The sequence below is a fragment of the Frieseomelitta varia genome, unplaced genomic scaffold, assembly GCF_011392965.1.
Source record: "Frieseomelitta varia isolate USP_RPSP 00005682 unplaced genomic scaffold, Fvar_1.2 scaffold_613, whole genome shotgun sequence".
Lineage (NCBI taxonomy): Eukaryota > Metazoa > Arthropoda > Insecta > Hymenoptera > Apidae > Frieseomelitta > Frieseomelitta varia.
The window spans coordinates 39,985-60,287 of record NW_025110383.1 but is presented as its reverse complement, the minus strand read 5'-3'; the positions used below and the strand labels follow the sequence as shown (position 1 = coordinate 60,287).

At 33.6% G+C, this 20,303-nt stretch overlaps 3 protein-coding genes and 1 long non-coding RNA gene across 6 annotated transcripts in view; 3 read left to right on the top strand and 1 right to left on the bottom strand.

Annotated features, from left to right (window-relative positions):
- The first annotated feature begins 1 nt into the window (after nucleotide 1).
- On the top strand, nucleotides 2-17,378 carry LOC122534562. The gene is made up of 2 exons (XR_006307925.1): nucleotides 2-2,751; nucleotides 16,690-17,378. It is a non-coding gene; the product is annotated as an uncharacterized LOC122534562 (long non-coding RNA).
- On the top strand, nucleotides 4,983-6,789 carry LOC122534557 (mortality factor 4-like protein 1). The gene is made up of 6 exons (XM_043665318.1): nucleotides 4,983-5,154; nucleotides 5,296-5,413; nucleotides 5,484-5,786; nucleotides 5,883-6,095; nucleotides 6,177-6,346; nucleotides 6,419-6,789. The coding sequence occupies exons 1-6, from the start codon at nucleotides 5,127-5,129 to the stop codon at nucleotides 6,589-6,591; spliced, it is 1,005 nt and encodes a 334-aa protein (XP_043521253.1). The 5' UTR covers nucleotides 4,983-5,126; the 3' UTR covers nucleotides 6,592-6,789.
- Nucleotides 7,454-16,582, top strand: LOC122534556 (serine/threonine-protein phosphatase PP1-beta catalytic subunit). 2 transcript variants are annotated; one of them, XM_043665316.1, is made up of 6 exons: nucleotides 7,474-7,609; nucleotides 8,151-8,222; nucleotides 10,817-11,304; nucleotides 12,858-12,956; nucleotides 13,044-13,283; nucleotides 13,730-16,582. In XM_043665316.1, exons 1-6 carry the CDS (start codon nucleotides 7,558-7,560, stop codon nucleotides 13,835-13,837), a joined length of 1,059 nt encoding a protein of 352 aa, XP_043521251.1. In that variant the 5' UTR covers nucleotides 7,474-7,557; the 3' UTR covers nucleotides 13,838-16,582. The 2 variants fall into 2 exon arrangements, with proteins under 2 accessions (XP_043521252.1, XP_043521251.1); XM_043665317.1 differs by lacking the exon at nucleotides 8,151-8,222 and having other exon boundaries at nucleotides 7,454-7,609.
- LOC122534558 overlaps nucleotides 16,772-20,303 on the bottom strand; it is a 26,039-nt gene continuing 22,507 nt past the window's right edge. The window contains exons 7-8 of one of the 2 annotated variants that reach the window (XM_043665319.1): nucleotides 18,237-18,327; nucleotides 16,772-17,069 (exon numbers count right to left, since the gene is read on the bottom strand). In XM_043665319.1, coding sequence (XP_043521254.1) covers nucleotides 18,245-18,327 — 83 coding nt within the window. In that variant the 3' untranslated portion in view covers nucleotides 16,772-17,069; nucleotides 18,237-18,244. The remainder of the gene's footprint in view (nucleotides 17,070-18,236; nucleotides 18,328-20,303) is intronic. The other variant, XM_043665320.1, reaches the window with a different exon arrangement.

The window sequence follows — 20,303 nt, the reverse complement described above, 5'->3', positions numbered from 1 at the left end:
ATTTCGTTTCTCATATAATTTCATAGTTAAAGAGAAAGAAATACGAACACCTGTATAAATATATTCAAAAGTACATAGTTATACGTTATTCGAATACTGAGTACTTTTGTCGAAAATGTGTCTCATGTCGAGATGTATGTTTTTTTCTTCTTTTTTCTTTTTTCAAAAAACATTTTTTTAAAATGACCAACTGTGGATAGCGTTTATCACAGTCGGTCCACTTTTGAAATTCGGTTTGAGGATAAGAAAACACACAGCGGGAAGGGAGGGGGGGGGGGGGGGGGGGTATTAACATATCACGACAACGGTGAACGCTCGCGGTGAGTATTTCCGGCTTGATACGGTCGCGGCCGATTGAGTTTCTGGGATTAATCAGTTTTGTAAAGCTACTCTGGCGGGGTTCCGAAGCGCCGTTTTCTTGTGCAATGTGTAATAAATATTAGAAATGATCTAAGCCTATGGAAAGCTAGTTGAGAAAGGAAGAACGAATTGAAGTAGAAAGGAAGGGGATATAGTTGAAGTTTCAAAGAGAGGAGAGACTGGTATTGATGAACAACTGCGATGTTTCCCTTTTTTTTTCTTTCTTTTTTTTTTTTTTCGTTTATCTGTGGTTAATTCATTGAATTGTATAGAACGAAGGAAAATTACCATTAGAATTTCAATGAAAAGGAAAAAAAATCCCTCCTAGTGTACATGTTTCTGTCGACGTGATAATATATAATTGATTAACTGAAGAGTTAAGGATAACGTATTTTCCGGGCGGTTGTTTTTCTCTTGTTATTACGACTGATTATTCTTTTTTTTTTTTTTTTTTTTTTTTTTTAAAATCTTGTGCTTTCATAACGAGAGGCCGCCGTCCGGAACAAGTCAAATTGTAATTATTAAAATATTTATCGAGGTGAACATGTATTAAAAGTAGGCTTTATCGGCGGAATCAAGGAAATTCGTTTGTAAAAAAAAAAGAGAGAGAATATGAGAGGATAAAAAAAAAAGTGAGAGAGGGTGAGAGGGAGAGAGAGAAAGAGAGAACGAAGATAATGAGAAACGTGAGCGGCTGGAAGGCATAGTTTTTATTCTATATACTTTTGTAATCGATCGAATTTTCCGAGTAGAGAGCGAAAATTTGTACAGTTCTATGCACGAAGAAAAGAGAAGTATACAATAATTGAATTTATCTGTCGGTGCGAATGAAAGGAACATTTTGTGGCATGTAAAGAAAAAAAAAAAAAAAACGAGCACACACACGTAACAAACACGTACATACACGAAACACTTGATCATCTCATAGATTCTGCCGAAGAAAATCTTATATTCAGTCAGGCTAATGGATCATCATGGGTTAGCTTCTTCGATGATGTCCTAGCGAACACGGAGACGAACTTGAGCGTACGGCGAGAAAAAAAAAATAATAACGAGAACAAAGGAGAGTGAAAAGTAAAGGAAAAATCTCAAAAAGCAAAATGAAAATCTTAGGGCGTATCGTTGCATGTAAACACACATATATTTAATTCGAAATCGTGACGATGAATAACGTCTAAGATTCTTTTCTCAGAGTACAATGTTATTCTGGATCTGATTTATAAAAGAGGGGGATTTTTCGAAGAGAAATTTGCGTCAGTGCGCCTTGACTTCTGCCGCGTGAAACGACGTGGAAAGAAAAAAAAGAGAGAAATACTTGAAAAAGTCGCCATTAACAGTGAAAAATTTCATCAAATATGAAAGAGGAAGAAAAAGAGAGGATTGAACGACGAATAATTGTTCCTTGAGGGAGTTGAGGACGCATTGGAGGGAATTGTCTCAGTTGGAAGTCTCTTAAGGATGTACCCTAAACGTACAACTTACAATTAGTGTACGTCCAAAGCCATAGTGCCTACACAATAATGATCACACCCTTCTGCAAAAGAAACTGTAAATAATTTACGTACTATGCAAAAGTATATGAATATATATACATATATATATTATATATATTATATATATACATATATATATACACATAGTCAGGCAAAATGTAAGAACTTGACAACCCCGATAGACAAAAAGAAAAAAAAGAAAAAAAAATGGAAATAAAAGAAAAAGAAAAACCGGATGCTGCAGACATCTCATTGCGATTATTACGAAATATTGATTAGTTAGTTTTAATTATGATTAATAATTAATTATTGAAGCATTATACGGCGAGAAAGATGTTAGTTTATAAATTCACTTATTATATATATGTACGATGTATATGTATATGTAATAAGTATATAGATATATATTTTATAGTCAAGCGAATATTGTGCAGAATAATCGCTGTATTATATTTCACTGGACGAAACATAGAAAACATACTTTTCCCGTTTTAAGAAATCACTTAGAAACATCAACGAAATGTTTCTTCTAGCTGTACGTGTATTTATTTCAACCAATAATCGCTTAATTCTGGAACAAAAGAAAAAGAAAATGATCGAGTGTAACTTTCCCTCTCGTCGTTTTATCGTCGTAAGAAAAACAAATAAGATAAAGATCCTCGGATAATATTATTCTGCACAAGGTTCGTAAGCGCGCAATACTTATTTGTAACAGAGAATTGTGTACTAATTTTATTTCTCGTTTCTTTTTTTCTTTTTCCTTTCGAGTAAGCTAATGGCGTCGCGCTTTTTTTCATATGCATCATGCAACGAGAGGGAAAGCAAAAGGGAAAAAAGAAAAACGGAGAAAAGAAGGAGAAAATCAGGAAGAAAACATGAATTGAGAGAGAGAGAGAAAGTATGTGTGATATGATGTATGAATGAATGTAATGATCGAATAACGATAAGTAATTGATATGAATTTTTGATGGTTGACGGTTCGATTAACGATCCCGATACACCAGTGAGAAGTTATGATATTTTCTACCTGAATATTTGCGGGGATCTCGGCGAAGTCTGAGCGTATCTGATATTTTAAGAAGTGTAATAGTAATGGTTCATTGATACATATATATATTGTATATTTTATTCTGTTCGATGAGGGGGAAGTACAATCTAAGAAACACATCAGTTATAAGAAAGAAAAAAGGAAGATTGGGAAAAAAGGGAGAAAAAGGGAAATGAAGCTACGAATGTCATTGGGACGTTTTCAGACTTACCGGGATCTTTTTACAATAACTTATCGCGAAGATGGTAGTCCATCAATTTTCATTTTTTAAACCAGATTATTCGTGAAAGAGAAATCTCTGGCCCGCCTCTGGCAGTCTATCGAATAAGGCGCTCGGCGTATTTTACAATGAACAACAGAGCTTTTCCTTAGTTCTTTTTTTCTTTTCTCATTTCGTTTAGCGGGAATTTTATGATCTTTACTTAATCGTGATCTAATGTGGTAGGGATAAATTATTATTGTTGTTAGCGACGAGTAACAACTGTTTGATTATTTAAATTAAGAAAAGAAATACAAGAAAAAAACGTTTAATAGAAATACGTTGCTTTAGATATTCATGTACAAATATTCTTTTAGAGTTCGTTCAATTCTAATTCGTCAGTTTTTTTTTTCTTTTTTTTTTATCGTTATTCATACATGTGCGTTATACACGCAAGCAAGTAACATTTTTCTACGAATGTATTTGAGAGACTGTTCAGAAATATTGCTGGAACCAAAAAAAAAAAAAAAAAAAATTAAATTAATTCTGATCTATTGTCTTTAAAAAACAAAAAAAGTAAAAGAGTGATGTATATATCAGTACGACGAACGAGAATTTTGTCACATTTTACGGGCATGACCCGTCGAAAGATATAGTAAAAAGAAGATTAAAAAAAAATGAAGAGGAAGTTACAAAATATAACCTTCTGTAACATCATAGGAAGATGTGATGTTTTTAATTTTCCATAACCTCATATTTTTGCTTATCATGTCTTAGACGAAAAATTATGCTTTTATCTTATTGTATATAGGATAAAATAAGGATGTATTTATTTTTTTTTTTTTTTTTTCGAATCGAAATTTCCGTTATTCAACATTGACTTCACTTGTTACTCGGCTCTATTTTAAATTTAAATTGCTACATAGATAATTTTGCACTTGGAAAATTCGTTCGTAAAACTTCCGAATAAGTTCTAAATGTCTATATCAAAATAATAAATAGTATAGTAGAAGAGATATTTTTTATGTACGTTTAATACGTATAACGATATAATAAAATAAAGCATCAAAACTTAATTTTGATCGTCATGAACATATTTACGCTTACGCCATTATTATATCATTATGAATCGGCATAAAACGATTAAATAATTTTAACATTTAAATCTACGTTTTTGATATTTTATTTCAATTATAATTTTGTCAAAAAAAAAAAAAAAATTAAAAAGCATATATGAAAACATTTGATCAGTGCTTTTATTGAATAAGAAGTGCACGCATTTGCCTTAGGTTCAAACGAAGCGCGCATGCGCAGCGCTGCGTGCCACTACTTACCTTCGCGCCGTAGCTGATTATTTGCCATTTCCGCGTCAGCGTTCGAGGAGGGAGTATCGCTTGTATTTCTATATTGATTATTTTTTACATGTTTGCAATCATTTACATACGTTTAAATATATTTACAATCTTATATACAGACATAAAATTTAGACATAATGTATATACTAATAATATTATTGATTATTTTCGTACTTTATATTAATACGCTATAGGTTAGAATAAATAATAGATAACTGTCGTACACTTCACAGATTGTACATTTGGCTTAAAAAAATATAAATATAACTATCATTATGTCAATTATTTGTAGTCGATATGCAATACTTATTTTAATACAAAGAAATATATCTAACGATTCGACACTCGTCTTTATTTATGTTGTCCATGTTTAAGTTTGAAATTAAACTTACAACAAATCCGCGTCTCAGGCTTGATAATTGCTTGAGAGAAAACATCCCTAGCGTTAAGACTTTGTCACTAGGATAATCGCTTGCGTTGCGAACTAGCCTAAGCTTTAAATATTTAATAGAAGGCCTAAGACGCTATACGTAAAGGTTTGATTTATACTCATCAATAGAATTTATTTTCCATTGGCGCGAATTACTGTGCGATCTTCTAAATTTAGAGAATATTTAAAGCTGACGACTGAAAAACCAACAGCCAAAATAAGCAATTCAAAGGACACAAGTATGCCGCCGAAGTGTAAATTTCAAGAAGGTATATGCTTAATTTTTAACTGAGTTATATCAAAAGTTCTGGCGTACATTTAATAACTTTTTATCACTTTAATAATAGACATCTTTTTTATTCATCTGTAATTTTTCATTTTATTTCTAACAAATATCTCATAATTTGTAGGGGAAAAAGTTCTATGTTTTCATGGGCCATTAATATATGAAGCAAAATGTCTAAAGTCCTCCATTACAAAGGAGAAGCAAATTAAATATTTCATTCATTATGCAGGATGGAATAAGAAGTATAATTTCAACTTATATTATCTACTTTTAACATGGTTAAGATTGTAATTATGATTGTAATGTAAATAGTTGGGATGAGTGGGTTCCTGAAAGCAGAGTTCTTAAATACAATGAGGCAAATGTTCAGAGACAAAAAGAAGTTCAAAGAGCACATTCAAATCAACAATCTGCTCAAAAAAATAAAAAAGGTAGCACCTCTTCTAAAACTCAAGGACGTAGAAATGAAGGTGGACGTGAAAAAGATACTGATAGCAGAGCCAGCACTCCTGTTGCAACTGTTGATAAAGGTGTCAGTCGATTTAATAAAGCTAGCAGTGTGACACCATCATCGTCACATGATTCTACATCAGATGCTCCACGTAAAAAACGCAGGTTAGTTCAAGAGAAATTTTATTAATTTTTACAAGAGACTTATTTTCATGTACTAAAAATACTACATGTAAAAAAAAATAAGAAAATTTATTACAGCCGACTAGAACCATCTGGTGAAACAGAAGAATATCTTACTAAAGTTGAAGTTAAAATTAAGATACCAGAGGAATTGAAGTTTGTACTTATAGATGAATCAGAAGTAATATTAAAATATCATAAACTACCTTCTTTACCTGTAAAAAATACAGTTGACAAAATTCTAGATGAGTATGTAGAATCAAAATCATTGGGAAAAAATGATTCTGTTAGGTATGTTTATATAAATCATTATTATTTTTATAGATATAATTTTATAAAGAGATATAACCTCAAATTCTTTGTTATTTTTAGGGAAAGTATATTAGAAATAACTAAAGGTATTCGCGAATATTTTAATATTTCTTTAGGTTTACAATTACTATATAAGTGGGAACGTCCACAATTTATTCAAATTATGAATGATAATCCTGAAACACTGCCCAGTCAACTATATGGTGCATTTCATTTACTAAGGCTATTTGGTACTATTTTTAAATAGTAATAAATTTACGTAGAATTGAAAAGATTATTATTAAGCCAAACTATATTTGCAGTGAGACTTGGGGGAATGTTATCATATACTACACTAGACGAAAGAAGCATACAATTATTATTATCTCATTTTCACGATTTCTTAATATACTTACAGAATAATAGTACTGAACTTTTTAATCTTCAACAGGACTACGCGGACTCACCACCCGATTATCACAGAAAATATGCCTAACTTAATATAAATTATTAAATACTTTTATTTAAATCCAGCAATATCTATCATATTTCCTCAAAAATTGACAGCTGCGATTTGTTTAAGAAATATGTACAGTGATACAATCTAAGAAATAAGTCGATATAGAAAGTGTAAAAAAAATCTTCTTTTGGATTTTACTCAAAAATTTTCTAAAGGTTTAGTTTATTAAACATAGAAAAATGTAGAACATTTTATAGTATGCTTTAATTTAGAATATAATATTAGCAAACGGTACTTTTTATTGTAAGTACAATGTATTACGATTTTATTATCTAATTACAATTTTATACATATTTAGAAATATTCTATTCATGAGAATAGAGCTTGTGTTTAATTCATACCATTCCAAGGACGCATTTTGTCTGTCCTTAATTTTTAATTTTCAATTAAAATCATATAAAATTGCTATGTTTACAAAATTATGTATTTGTATCATGAATGAAGTGTATATGGTAGATATTTACGTTGGTACATATAAATATATGGTTTTATTATATTTTCGTGGTTTATTATATTTTCGTGTACCGCAAGACAAATCAGTCATTAGTTGCCTTATTTAAATTGTAAATTCAATGATACGGTGGAATCATAAACATTCTCGCAATATGCAAATAGCTATTGTTCATATGCATACATTTACATAAGAATACAAATTTTACGTTACATAAGACGTATTACAGTTGTATATATATATATAGCTGAACTAAACACAATGCAATTGTATTCATCTAAATCGATGATCACATTATCTGGGAAATAATATTTTATAACGATAAAATTAGATTTTGCAGTGATCATCTAGTATTTACGTGGAGACCGGCAGTCGATAACAACACACGCACACAGTGAAAATCGACAAAAGTGATATATGCAGTTAAATGCGTACACAAACGTATCATCTAGTCTACAAACATCAGGTCAGTCAGTCAGTGGCAAGAAAAAATGGCGGATGTCGAGTTGAACGTCGACAACCTGATACAAAGATTGTTGGAAGGTACGTGATAAAAAAGAGGGCTTATGTGAAAAGAAAGTGTGAAGTTGTTCTCGGTAATATCATCTTCAGTTTGGTGTACAGTTGATCGAAAGTTTTCTTGGTAATACCCAGTGAAAATCGTTCGATGCGAAGTCGCGCCGCGTACATCGAGTATATATATCTATTTCTTTCCAGCCAAAGGATTGAATCGTGCGCGATCTACTTTATGACATTTAATATCTGTGTTTATTACAAGTCTACGAAAGGTTTTCCTCGAGTCTTTTTAGTTTATCGAAAGTTCATTTTAATTTGTGGTCCGTAGAATATTATAGAGAGAGAAAAGCAGTACACACACATATATACTATATATATATATGTATAAAAAAAAAAGAAAAAGATATCGATCTCTTCCAGTTGTTGCAGTCGTCGTAATTCTTTAGACATGCCAGACGTCTTTGGATTTATTCCGCACATTTTCTTTATTTTCTCAGAAGGCAAAACTATTTCTTTTTGTTTGTTCTCTTTTCTCATGCTACATGTCGGAACACTCTTTGCGGTAAAGTATACCACACGCAGAAAGACCAGGTTCAGAAGAAAGCCAAGCTAAAAGATATTTTCTCGTCGGATTTTGTCGGTACGCAACAAGGAAACCACCCCATGTAGTTCTTTTTTTCCGTTCTTTAGTTGCGTCTTTACCTGCCTCAACGTCGTGCGTGAACGCTCGCCATCGTTTGCTTATGATTTACAATGTAAAATGAAGTAGAAAGCTAGATACATAGCATTGTGGCACCTGCAGCATCAAAGTTCTCCCAAAGATATCATCTTCATTCTCAGTCAACTCTGTCATCATATTGATAACGTCCCATCAGCTTTTTTCCTTATCATTCGGATTGTGCGTGTAATTTAATTTTTTTGATTTTTTTTTTTTGATTTTTTTTTTTTTTTTTTTTTTTTTGAAATACGTAAGTAAAATGTATTTAATGTCTGTTAGAATACAAAGCTTTTGGGACTGTCCGTACAATGAACAAGTACACTGAACTAGAATCACTTCGTTTGAACAATAAAACCATATTTACACGAAAGATATAATTTGTAACGACCCAATTTGCACGTAAATTATTGCTTGAATGCAGATTAGATTTACATATGCATGCTTGATATGATACTTGTCAGTGTTGATTTAAGCTTTTATACAAATAGTATGTGTACAGTTATTTTCCATTTTCTTAGTGAATCGACTATTTTCTTAAGAGAATAACGTCACATTCTTTTTTCTCGAGAATTTACGGCACAGTTTGATGTATTTTCATGACTGTTAATGTTAATGTATATACTATCCTGGCATATGTTTCTCTCAATGTGTTCAGTTGATAAATGTACAACACTGACTTTTCTCAAGCATTTGTTGCAAGTCTCTCATTTGACATACATATACCATAAAAAGAGTCAAATCGTTTGTTCTCTATCAGAAAGATTAATGTATACAATACGTAATACCACCACTTGATAAGAAAATTCATTCTGAGAGTTGCAGAAGGAAAATCTTATTCAATTAGAATGAAGATGTTAATGCTTGGTGAAGAATATTCATTTTGATCTTTCCTGCGTGTCTACAGTATCATCTCTATATTTTATCGCGAGTAAACATAGGTTTCTCTCAGGGAACGTTTAGCACAATACGCGAGTTGATATCGCTGTTAAAATAAATCGTAGTATGTCGCGGCTAAAGAGCAGCCCGGACTATCGCGTGTGCAAGCAAATATAACGATGACGATGACTACAATTTTTTTTTTTTCATCGTACGTTCCGTTTTCATAAATAAACCGAATTTATTAATACATTTTGTTTCCGACATATTGCCATTTTCGAATTCTCTGACATTCTTCCACCTCGGGGAACTCCGTCGTTTTTTTCTCTCTCTCTCTCTCTCTCCCTTTCCGCCATTAATTATGGTAAGCTTAGATACTCGTTGATGTGACCTTGCTGATATGCAGTTTTCCAATAACCACCATCGGCCCAGTTTAACCGCACCGTGAATTCCTTTATAGCTATAAATAATCCAGTGACACTGATACAAGGTTTCGAACAGCAATCTGCGAACGAAATTTCATATTTCTTTGCTCGTTCGTACAACCTCCCCGGCATATATATATATACATACATGTATACCTCTGTACCGTAGTCTATATTCATATATCACGATCAGTGGTGTTTACACGTGACCACTAGCCGGCTTAGAGCTTTTGTTTTCGACTGTTCCACAAGTTTACGCTCATACGGCGCATTATTCGAACTCATACAGCCGCTTAATCCCTTCGAAGCATTATGACGACGGTATATGACAACCTTTTGTGTCCCCGATTATTGCATCAGGAGAACACCTATATCGTATCGCTTGATGTTTTTATGGTCGAATCTCGCGCGAGTATAATATTGTTGTTTAAGTGATAATCTTTCATTACGTGAATCTAAGAAAACGTCTAAATTGTTTTCGTTTCAAGTTTATCTCCTTGAAAGCTATTACTAGAGAAAATCATTAACGCTATTCATGGGATGAAATTTCAACCGTGCACATCCTTTATTTTAGAGAGATTATGATAGAGTTTAAAAACTGTTTGTTACTTGGTACTATTACGGGACAGTCGATCAACAATAGTCAAATTGAATTAAATTTAAAAAAAAAGAAAGAAATAGTCTTCGATGCTACGGTAAAATCGTTCGTTCTTGTTTGACACGTAGCTGTCGATCCGTAAAATTCGCTGGCACGACGAGCGTAATTCTATCCACGATATCTAGCGTTTAAGAGGTTGAAGGCACGGAATGTGATATATGAATAACGAACTTTGTCACTTGAGCCGATCGAAAGAAATTAGCCACCAACTCCCCCAACTGTACTTGTCAAACTGTATTTATGTAAGCAACAAGAGAAAACCCGAACGAACAGGACGATCCGTGGTATCCGCATAATCGTATCACCCTTGTTTTCTCTCCCATTTGAGACAAACACATACACAAAAAAAAAAAAAAAAAAAAAAACAGAAAAGAAAAGAGAAAATCGGTTCTCGACAATCTCAGATACCTTCATGCTCCAGCGTAGAGTTATGCTCGATGTACCTGTGACAAAAAAACGACTCTCCGATGCCTCGCGATGCGTCGCCCAACCCCTCGGGGAGGGCTCTCCGCCCCCAGGCAGAAAATCCATTTAAACGTGCGAATTTTTGGGCGCAGTCCGAGGATGCCGGCCAGGAAAGACGGTGTTAATGTCAGAGAGCGAGGTGCGCGGCCTTTGCCTCAAGTCACGGGAGATTTTCCTTCAGCAGCCGATCCTGCTTGAATTGGAGGCACCGCTTAAGATCTGCGGCGATATCCACGGCCAGTACACCGACTTGTTACGGCTGTTCGAGTACGGCGGTTTCCCGCCGGAGGCGAACTATCTGTTCCTCGGCGATTACGTAGACAGGGGCAAACAGTCGTTGGAAACGATATGCTTGTTGCTCGCCTACAAGATCAAATACCCGGAGAACTTTTTCCTGTTGAGAGGGAATCACGAGTGTGCCAGCATAAACAGGATATACGGGTTCTACGACGAGTGCAAGAGAAGATACAACATCAAACTATGGAAAACGTTCACCGATTGCTTCAACTGTCTACCAATCGCCGCGATCATCGACGAGAAGATATTCTGCTGCCACGGTGGCCTCAGTCCAGACCTTCAGGTGATACGGCGTCAACAAACGATTGAGAATCAATTTTTCGCGGGGATCTAACATTTTTAATTGCTGGTTGAGAAAAATTTTGACTATCTCACGTCGAGGCATATTATGATCAATTTTTTAACATTGACAGTGGTATATTTTTAACCTTCTAAGTACTAATGTCCGATATATCGACACCTATGTAACATCTGAGAAAACCGAATGTCAGATGTATCGACGGTTTCTCTTCTCTTGTCTTGAGTCTTTATTTGATTTGATTAACTTTGAAAATACGGGAACTACATATAATTTATATGAAAACATGTAAAATTAAACTTTGCCTGGCGATTTAAATCCGTCCACTAGCGAAGGTGGATTTAAATGCTCCGTCCTTAGAAGGTTAACGATGAGAGCTTATCACGTCTTAGATTTTATAACTAGGTATTTATTTGCATTCGTGGTTATTGAACTTCTGTATAGTTATCATTCCATGGAAGCAGTAACAATCATGAAGGATCATGAAAAATGATCGTAAAGAGAAACAAAAAAAGGTGAAAGGTGGTACGGAGATATTTACATGAGAAATATTTTGATAAATTGGATAAAAGGCAAAGTTTCTGTAACAGGAAGTCGTTTCTCTAACGTTGCGTGCAGAACCGTCGCTTGAAATCGATACCTCGTTTTAAAGAGCACTTCTTAACAAAGATGTTCGTACGAGCATTCGTTTCATTAACGATATTAGAGTGTAATTTGCGAAATGGCCCTCGGACAACTTGTGTTTGTCAATACGTTGAAATTTGAGATGTGAAAACGAAGAGAAGCAAATCGGTAATATAAATGGAGTCTATATTTAAAACTGAGTGTGTTCAGTGCTATTTTTAACGTGTCAAAATGAGTTAAAATTGCAATTGTTCGCACGCAAATGTCAACTGACTTATATAATGGAGCGTATAAAATCCGTTGATATATATTTATGTAACACAGAAAAAAATATATCGTGTGAAATGCAGACTCGCGGGGGAAGTTTATTATTCAGTTTTCATTCAGGAAATGAGAATTAAATTGGCGAACGTAATATTAAAAATTAAATTCTATCAACCTTTGCTGAATTTGATGGCTGTCCATTGCATATCCATATTTTTCTCGAACATTTCGTCTTGAAATTGAAATCGCCTGTAGTTCGTGATGGAAAATTTATTAAAAGAACTTGCCACTAGAAACATTGATTTTTTATTTATACGCGCAACGTAAGGAGGAAAATATTAAAAGTTAGTATCTGTTAGAATGTCAAAAGATTAACATCTTTATGAAATAAACTATCGATTGTTCACCATTCATAAAAAGTCAACAAGATTATCGCTTCAGAAATGTTGTCAGTAGAGAAAAGGGAAGAAAAATATGTCACTGCTCTGTCTTTACTGTTTGATATTTTTTTGAAATTTCGAAGAGAGGATTTACAAGACAGAATTTTTTTTTTTAAATATTAATTTGATAATAATTCAGCAGTTTAATAGGCCCTTTTCTCACAGAGATTTCCAATTGTTGAAAAATGTTTGTGTTCTTTTGTTCAACAGAATATGGAACAAATCAAAAGAATAATGCGTCCGACAGATGTACCTGATACCGGTCTTCTCTGTGACTTGTTGTGGTCCGATCCGGACAAAGAAGTTCAGGTAACAATGTTTCTTCATTATGTAATTCAAGCACCTATCGATAATTGAACCAACATACTATATGGATTTCTGTCTTCCGTGTTTCAGGGATGGGGTGAAAACGATAGAGGTGTGTCCTTCACATTCGGGCCAGACGTGGTATCGAAATTCTTAAATCGCCATGATATGGATTTAATATGTAGAGCTCATCAAGTAGTCGAGGATGGCTATGAATTTTTCGCGAAACGACAGCTGGTCACCCTGTTCTCCGCGCCAAATTATTGCGGAGAGTTCGACAACGCCGGAGGAATGATGAGCGTCGATGAAACTTTAATGTGCAGTTTTCAGGTAGGACTCGTGAATATCCGATATATATATAACGTTGCTCGCTTAAATTCCAATAAATCAGGAGGATAAATTAATAACTTATTTTAAAAAGAATGTACGTGCAATTTCATATTCTCGTAAATAGGAATTTGTATTATTTACCAAATATTATAGCAAGCATTTCACTTTTAAATTTCCCGTAATTACACAAAAATCTTTACGTTTTAATTGTAACATTTTTTTATTTATTTTCGTTGTAATTATTTATTGCTTTTTTTTTTAAATAAGGTTGAAAAATACTGACAATGAGCAGTGGAGAATAGCGAGACTATAAGTGTTGAAGTTTAAGCGAGCACCTTTTTATTACTTTTAATTATATTGTAATTCTTTGTGCGTTGTTTTTTTTTCTGCGAGTTGCATGGTGCATTTCGTTCGTGTTTTATCTATTATTCATGGTGTACATGCAGATTTTGAAACCGTCAGAGAAGAAAGCTAAGTACCAGTACTTAAGTTTGAACACGGGTCAAGCCACGAGACCATCCACACCACAAAGGAATCCAGCCAAAAAGAAATGACAGCCTTGTACTCGGTTTTTCCTTCATTTAAGGAAGCTCGTCGACAAGGCGACAAAATTTTTATTAAGGCGCGAACATTAAGAGCATAACATTGTATGATATGTTCTGTCACTAACTAGCGGTTATGCCAAAACAGATGAATAGCAAAAAANAAAAAAACAAAAAAAAAAGAAAAAAAAAAGAAAAAAAAAAGAAAAGAACCGGGTGAGACACGTAGTGGTGTTTGATCGTCGGGAATTATTTGTGATCGTTGAAGACTTTAAAAGCAAAAGGCAATTTTAATTTCTTTTCTTCGAGTACGATTTAAATCTAGCATTTTAAGTAATTATTATTATTATTATTATGTTGACTGATTAGTGATTAAAAGGTAATCGTATATCGATAGAACCCGCCCCGAGTGTGCTTAAAGTTTGAAAACAAACAAAAATCAAAAAAAAAAAAAAAAAAAGAAAAAGAGAAAAAAAAGGGAAGGAAGATAATCTGATTTCGTTAATATTTTTTCCGTGAGTATTAACTTTCATGTTTCAGTGTAATGAAGGGAAGCGAGTAGAATTTACTTCTTTCTTCGTAAGTTAAGTAACATAGTAATTAAAAAATTAACACTTTTTTTCTTCATTTCATTTGGATCAAGGATCACTTCTGTGTTCTCTAGAAAATTACTTGCGCGTATCTTCCACATCTAGATGATTCTTTTATTAGCGTTTGAAAGAAATTTGACACTCTCATTTCGATTATTTATTATTGCTTCCATGTTAAATGTTCTGTATAAACATTGCTGATTATTCTTAATATTCCTCTTACTCTCATTGCCATCGCTTTGCGGCTGATTTGATTACAATTGTGTTAACGAAACGCGCTGAGCATCATGTACATAGATATATAATTTTTCCATTTCGCTCTGCAGTTTTTGTTTCTTCATCTGGTTGTATCCTTCTTTACTCTCGTTAAGTCGTCATCTCTACACACTAGATACTTTAGTTTTCAGTATTCCAAACTATCGACAGCATGTTTCAAGGTACGTTGTAGGAATGTTAGATTGTTTATTCTCGATGAATGGAAAAAAAAAAGAAAAAAGAAAAAGAATCAGAGAAGAAACAGAGAACCAGTATTTTTAAGATGGTAACTCTATGCAGATTATTATTATCGTCGAAGGACACATGTTCGAACGAAACAAATGGGTATTAAAGAAAATTAAAAAAAAAAAAGAAAAAAATTATTTCAGATGCATAATATACTTATTAACGAGGTTGTGTGTAAGAAGAAAGAATCTCAGTCGTTGAGAGATTTTAATCTTGCGATAAAATAGATGGAATATATATATATATATATATATACGTATGTATTAAACATTGATTTACAGGATACCAAATCGTTAAAATGCAATTACACTTGTTACTGGATAATAAGGAGAAGAAAGTCCTCGGATGATTGTCATTTCTAAGAACGTACTATTTCACTTTCAGATGTTTTTGTCGCATTTCATTACGTTTTGTCAACTCGATTCTCAGGTAATCACGTTAATACATTAATTAATCGATATGAAGCAATACGCAAGCATTTAGTTCTACTTAAACACGTGCTTCGACAACTTGCATCGTATTTCATTTTTGTTTGTACTTTGTGAAACGTTTATTCTCCTCGAGTATCTTTCAAAGAGAGTCGTTCCTTGGATTAAGTACTACATGATACTTCTGCTAAGTTGTGCAATATAAATAAAATGTAGCTCGGATAATAAATGAGAAGTTTAGAAAGTATCAGAAACGATTTGAATACCGACGTGTATAGAAGATAAGTATTTAAGAATATTTACGAAGAGTACATTAAAATGGAAATAATACACTATTTGAAAAAAAAGCGAAAAAAAACGTAAAAAAAAATATATATATATAAATATATAAATAAAATGAAAAGTACATTAGACCGCACCGTATCATTCAGAATAAACTTATTATATATAGTTCCAGAGGTGAACAATCGTAAAACGGTCGTGAAACGGTATTATCTGAAAGTGAAATAAAATCGACTTCATTGTTAGATAATTAAATATAAATGAAGTAGAAAAGGGAAGGACTAGCGAATTTGTTTATATGAATATTTGTAATTTATGTTTGTTAAAGAAATTGTTATTTAAGCGACGAGGATGAATCATTGTGAACTTTTTTCTATATATCCGTGAGAATTTTAATCGATTTATTACATAGGCGAATTATCATTGTGAATTGTTAAATGGAAGAACGAAAGGAAAGAAAAGGAAAAAGAACAGTGTACCGTGGGCATATTTGATGAAGTTGTTGTAACGGTACGAATCGCTTTGAATCAAGCATTTAGATAATCCTTAACGGAGGTGACGTGATTTGAGCGAAGCCGACTTGAAAACGGCGATTTTTTCTTCCCTTCCCGCGCCATTGACCTCTTTCTTCCTCTATTACTCCCTTCCGTTATAAGTTTAATTGTAAAAGAAGCGGTTGTGATCCCCCGGTATTGCGTTTTTTGTCAGAGACTCGTAAATTATACACACACAGATATATTATATTTGTAAATGGCCGATCGGCCGGGATCCGACGATAATCCATCAAATATACGAGAGAATATAAAGTGTAATACTAAATACTAAGTTGTTTGAAGTTGTAGATTCGGCTATTCTCTGTTGTTACGTCGATCGAATCCCGGCAAACTAGGCCAACGCAATGGACATCCTAAAGATGTAAAACTTTCAGATAATAAACATGCATATTGTTGTACAAACCTGTTCCTCTGGGTTTGATATGATTTTTGCTTTTAAATTAGACTTAAATTAGACTTTTAAATTAGATTTATATGGATGCGAATGCAACAGAGAGAAAGAGAGCGAGAGAGAGAGAGAGAGAGAGAGAGAGAGAGAGAGAGAGAGAGAGAGAGAGCGATAAGATCGTTTTGTAAAAAAAAGATTTGTAGTAAAATTTAGGCAGTGTTTATTTTATTCGTAGACAACACGAACGAATAGTACAATAAACCATGATGGCGAGAAACATTAATAAATAGTAGTACTCCGTGGACGATGATACGCACTTTGAGAAAAGAAATAATCAGGCAAATAGGTATCGAAATGGTTGCTTAGGGTACGATGCAAATACTCTTTCACATTGTTTTTTTTTTTTTTTTTTTCGGGTTTTTTTTTGGTTTTTTTTTTTTCATCGCTTATTTTCGTATCACGCGTTCCATGCGGGGCGACACAGTCATCAGTAGGCGTGTGCTGCAAAAAAATCGATCGATGGATCAGGCACGAATATCAGTAAAAATAGAACGTTTGCTTCGAGAGTTCTAATCAAATGAAGCTGATCGAATTCTCGATCGACGATCAAACGAGTTCAAATTCGATTTTTCGGAGTGCACTCGATCACCGAGGTTTTTGTCGGTTATAAAGGATCTTTGTAATACAATATTTTCATAGAACTCTCGAGGCGTGAGGCTATAGGGATGTAGAACAGGTGTATATTACACATAAATAGTGAGAATTAGAATATCTTTCAACAGAGGGAGGAAAGGAATGTCTTTACACTGTGAAAAAAAAAAAAAAAGTTTTCGACACGGATCGTGTTTCCGGTGTCTGTCGATATCTCGCGGGACATCTGAAGCTGCTTTATGTTAAAATCTGAAATCGCCTGCAAACACAAACTTGTCGACGGAAGATCCGATGAGAACAATTAAAAAAATCGTTGAGAAATCGTGAATTAGGGGTACTTTTGTATTGCGTTCAACTTAAACTCCGGGAGTTTCTGTTTGCAGGGCATGCCTCGATATTCTGTCGATATGTACACAATTGTATATTGATATGCATATTAGTCGAGTATATAAAGGAGCGTGTTTCAAATAAAAAAAAGAGAGAGAGAGAAACCTATTAGAAAGGACGTTGTAAATCCAGGCACGTAAGTCACGTACAAAATACAGACAATATACATATGTATGTGACACTGTTTGGGGATAATTCTTCGTTTTATATATTGGTTTTCTTTTTTTTTTTTTTAATTAGATGAATTATTTCGAATTATAAAGATGGTAAGTGGTTTTTATGATCTTATGATGACGCAGTTAGAATCGATACATTTATGTATGTATGTATGTGTGTATGTACTTATGTGTATTTCAGTATATCGCTCGAACAGCCCAGGTATGCACGAGCTATGATAATAATGATTCTAAACTCTCGTTCAAAAAGACTCGTTTCATTTTCGTTCGTGTTACGTTTGTTACGTTGCAGCTGCGTGTTAATAAATGAATCTCGTCGTAGCCAAAAAATATGTACAGCAGCGTGACGTGATATTCGTTCCTTCTGATTATTTGTATCTCACAGAATTAACGTGTAATGAGGATAACAGGGGTTGCAAAACACATTTGGCCACATTTTAATCTTATCGCTCACTTTGTTTCTTAATATGTGGTACGTTTATTGTACCACGGGCGAGTAAAGTGAAATCGTGGAACTGGCTGCGAATAATAGTAGTATAACGATCCTGAAATACAACAGATATATTTCGAGAGTTGCGTATCACCGATAACTCATTGAGAAATTCTTTTTTCTTCTTCTTACTTTTGTCTTTCAATTTATTTCGCTTTTTTTTTCTTTTTTTTTTTTTTTTTTTACTAGACTTTATCCAATTTTTTTTTTAACTGTTTTCTGAATTCTGAATACGTATTTTCTAAATTTTCGAATGCAACCTCTTTTATTATTTTTTGTTTCTTTTTTGCTAATTTAAATTAATCAATTTAGGTCGCTTTCATGCAAATAAGTGCACATCTTCGTATGTGATTTCATCAGGCGAATAACGTTCGATCGAGGCTCATGTGCATGTGACGGCACAATGTTGAGAAAATAATCTAGCGAGTGGATGGCTTCGTATCAATGAAATGAAACCTTTGCCAGGCGAAACAATGCTGCAAAGTCAGCAACACTATCATCGCAGTTAGTGCATCAGTACGAGAAAAAATTGCAAGGTACTGCTTGTAACGATGTCGTTTAATTTCAATCTAAATTAAATTCTCTTATCATATTTTCAACTAGCTGACGTTTAAAAACAAGCATTCAAATTTGTCTGATTTAAATATCTCTCTGACCAATCAAACATTCGGAGAAATATCAAAGAAAAAGTTTAGATAATGTCAGAAAGTTTCACAGTTTGAACGATTAAATATTAAAGTTAAATAAAAGTTTTTTTAGTTCTAAATTTACGAAATTTTTGTAAATGAAGTGTTTGCTTAGCAATGACGGTGAAAGCAGAATATTGAATGGATAAAAAATGGATGTTAACCCTTTAGTGATGATATTATTACCGTGACATTTGAATAAGGCGAGCGTTGGAAGTATTAGCTTTACTATAATGCTTCTGCCTTTGTTATGTAAAAAGAAAAAAAAAAGGACAAGTTGTTTATTGACCCGAGCATCTTGTAATTTAACAACCCGTATATAATTTGCTTCTTTATAAATAAGTTTCAAGTTATTCTCATTATTTTTGTCAGCACTTGAAAGTTCACTACGTGTGACGTAGAATTCAAAATTACATTTAAAGTGTCACATGGAACCGTCACGAATTAAAAAACATTCTTGAAAATTCTCTTGAATTAAAAAAAAAAAGAAATTGACATTTATGATATATTGATTCTGAATTAATAACAAAATTCCTCTAAGCGACATGGAGAGTCATATCATTTTTTTTCAGTAATTTCAAACAATCGTTATCGTAATAAAGAATTACTGCGAGCATTCCAGATTATTTGTAACTTTGCTTTATTTTTGAACAAATCGTGGAGATTAAAACTCGCGGATGACAAGTGTGCAAGGAGAATGAAGGTCCTTGTGGCAAACACAATAAACTTCTTAAACTGAAGACTGAATAAACTCGACAAAAATAAACTTAACTTTCAATCCATGTTGCGCACAATTTTCAAACGTTCGTCGTGGGTTTCTGCTGGTACAATCCATTTTGCTTCAACCACTTTCATCAAGTTTCTAATAATAAATCTTTTATGCAACGTCTTTTATGCAGGTGTTCGATTCGCGGAGGCAGGCGACACGGTTGAATAATGGTGTTTTAATAAAGTGCAGCGCAAACACGCAATCGTTAATTAATCGACGAAAGGCTGCCAAGAGGAAGGAGCAGTTGGCTCTCAGCCGGAAGTCCGCGTCCGGCACGAGTCGCCAAGAATCACGCCGAATCGTTTCCCGAGAAGCAACAATATCTTGCGCTCGAGCCAAATGGTAAACAATCGGTCGGATAATGCCAGACGTAACTCCATTTTATAAGACGTTACGCAACCAAGCACTCGATCGAACGTCGCCGAAAGAAGAGATTTTCATTCGAAGCGAGAAATCGTGGGATTTTGTAAATAATTGATCACGCATCGATAACAACACGCGTGAATAATTGATTAACGGCGACGAAAGGATAGCGTGTAGAAATTTTTCACACAGAGTTCTAAACCGTTGTCCCTT

Excerpts from the sequence above, each read along its gene's own strand:
- LOC122534557 (XM_043665318.1), top strand. The coding sequence starts at position 5,127 with ATGCCGCCGAAGTGTAAATTTCAAGAAG. Across the intron at positions 5,155-5,295 it reads GAAGTGTAAATTTCAAGAAG|GGGAAAAAGTTCTATGTTTT; the intron begins GTATATGCTTAA and ends CATAATTTGTAG. Across the intron at positions 5,787-5,882 it reads GCTCCACGTAAAAAACGCAG|CCGACTAGAACCATCTGGTG; the intron begins GTTAGTTCAAGA and ends AATTTATTACAG.
- LOC122534556 (XM_043665316.1), top strand. The coding sequence starts at position 7,558 with ATGGCGGATGTCGAGTTGAACGTCGACAACCTGATACAAAGATTGTTG. Across the intron at positions 8,223-10,816 it reads TTTCTCGTCGGATTTTGTCG|TCCGAGGATGCCGGCCAGGA; the intron begins GTACGCAACAAG and ends TTTTGGGCGCAG. Across the intron at positions 12,957-13,043 it reads ATCCGGACAAAGAAGTTCAG|GGATGGGGTGAAAACGATAG; the intron begins GTAACAATGTTT and ends TCCGTGTTTCAG.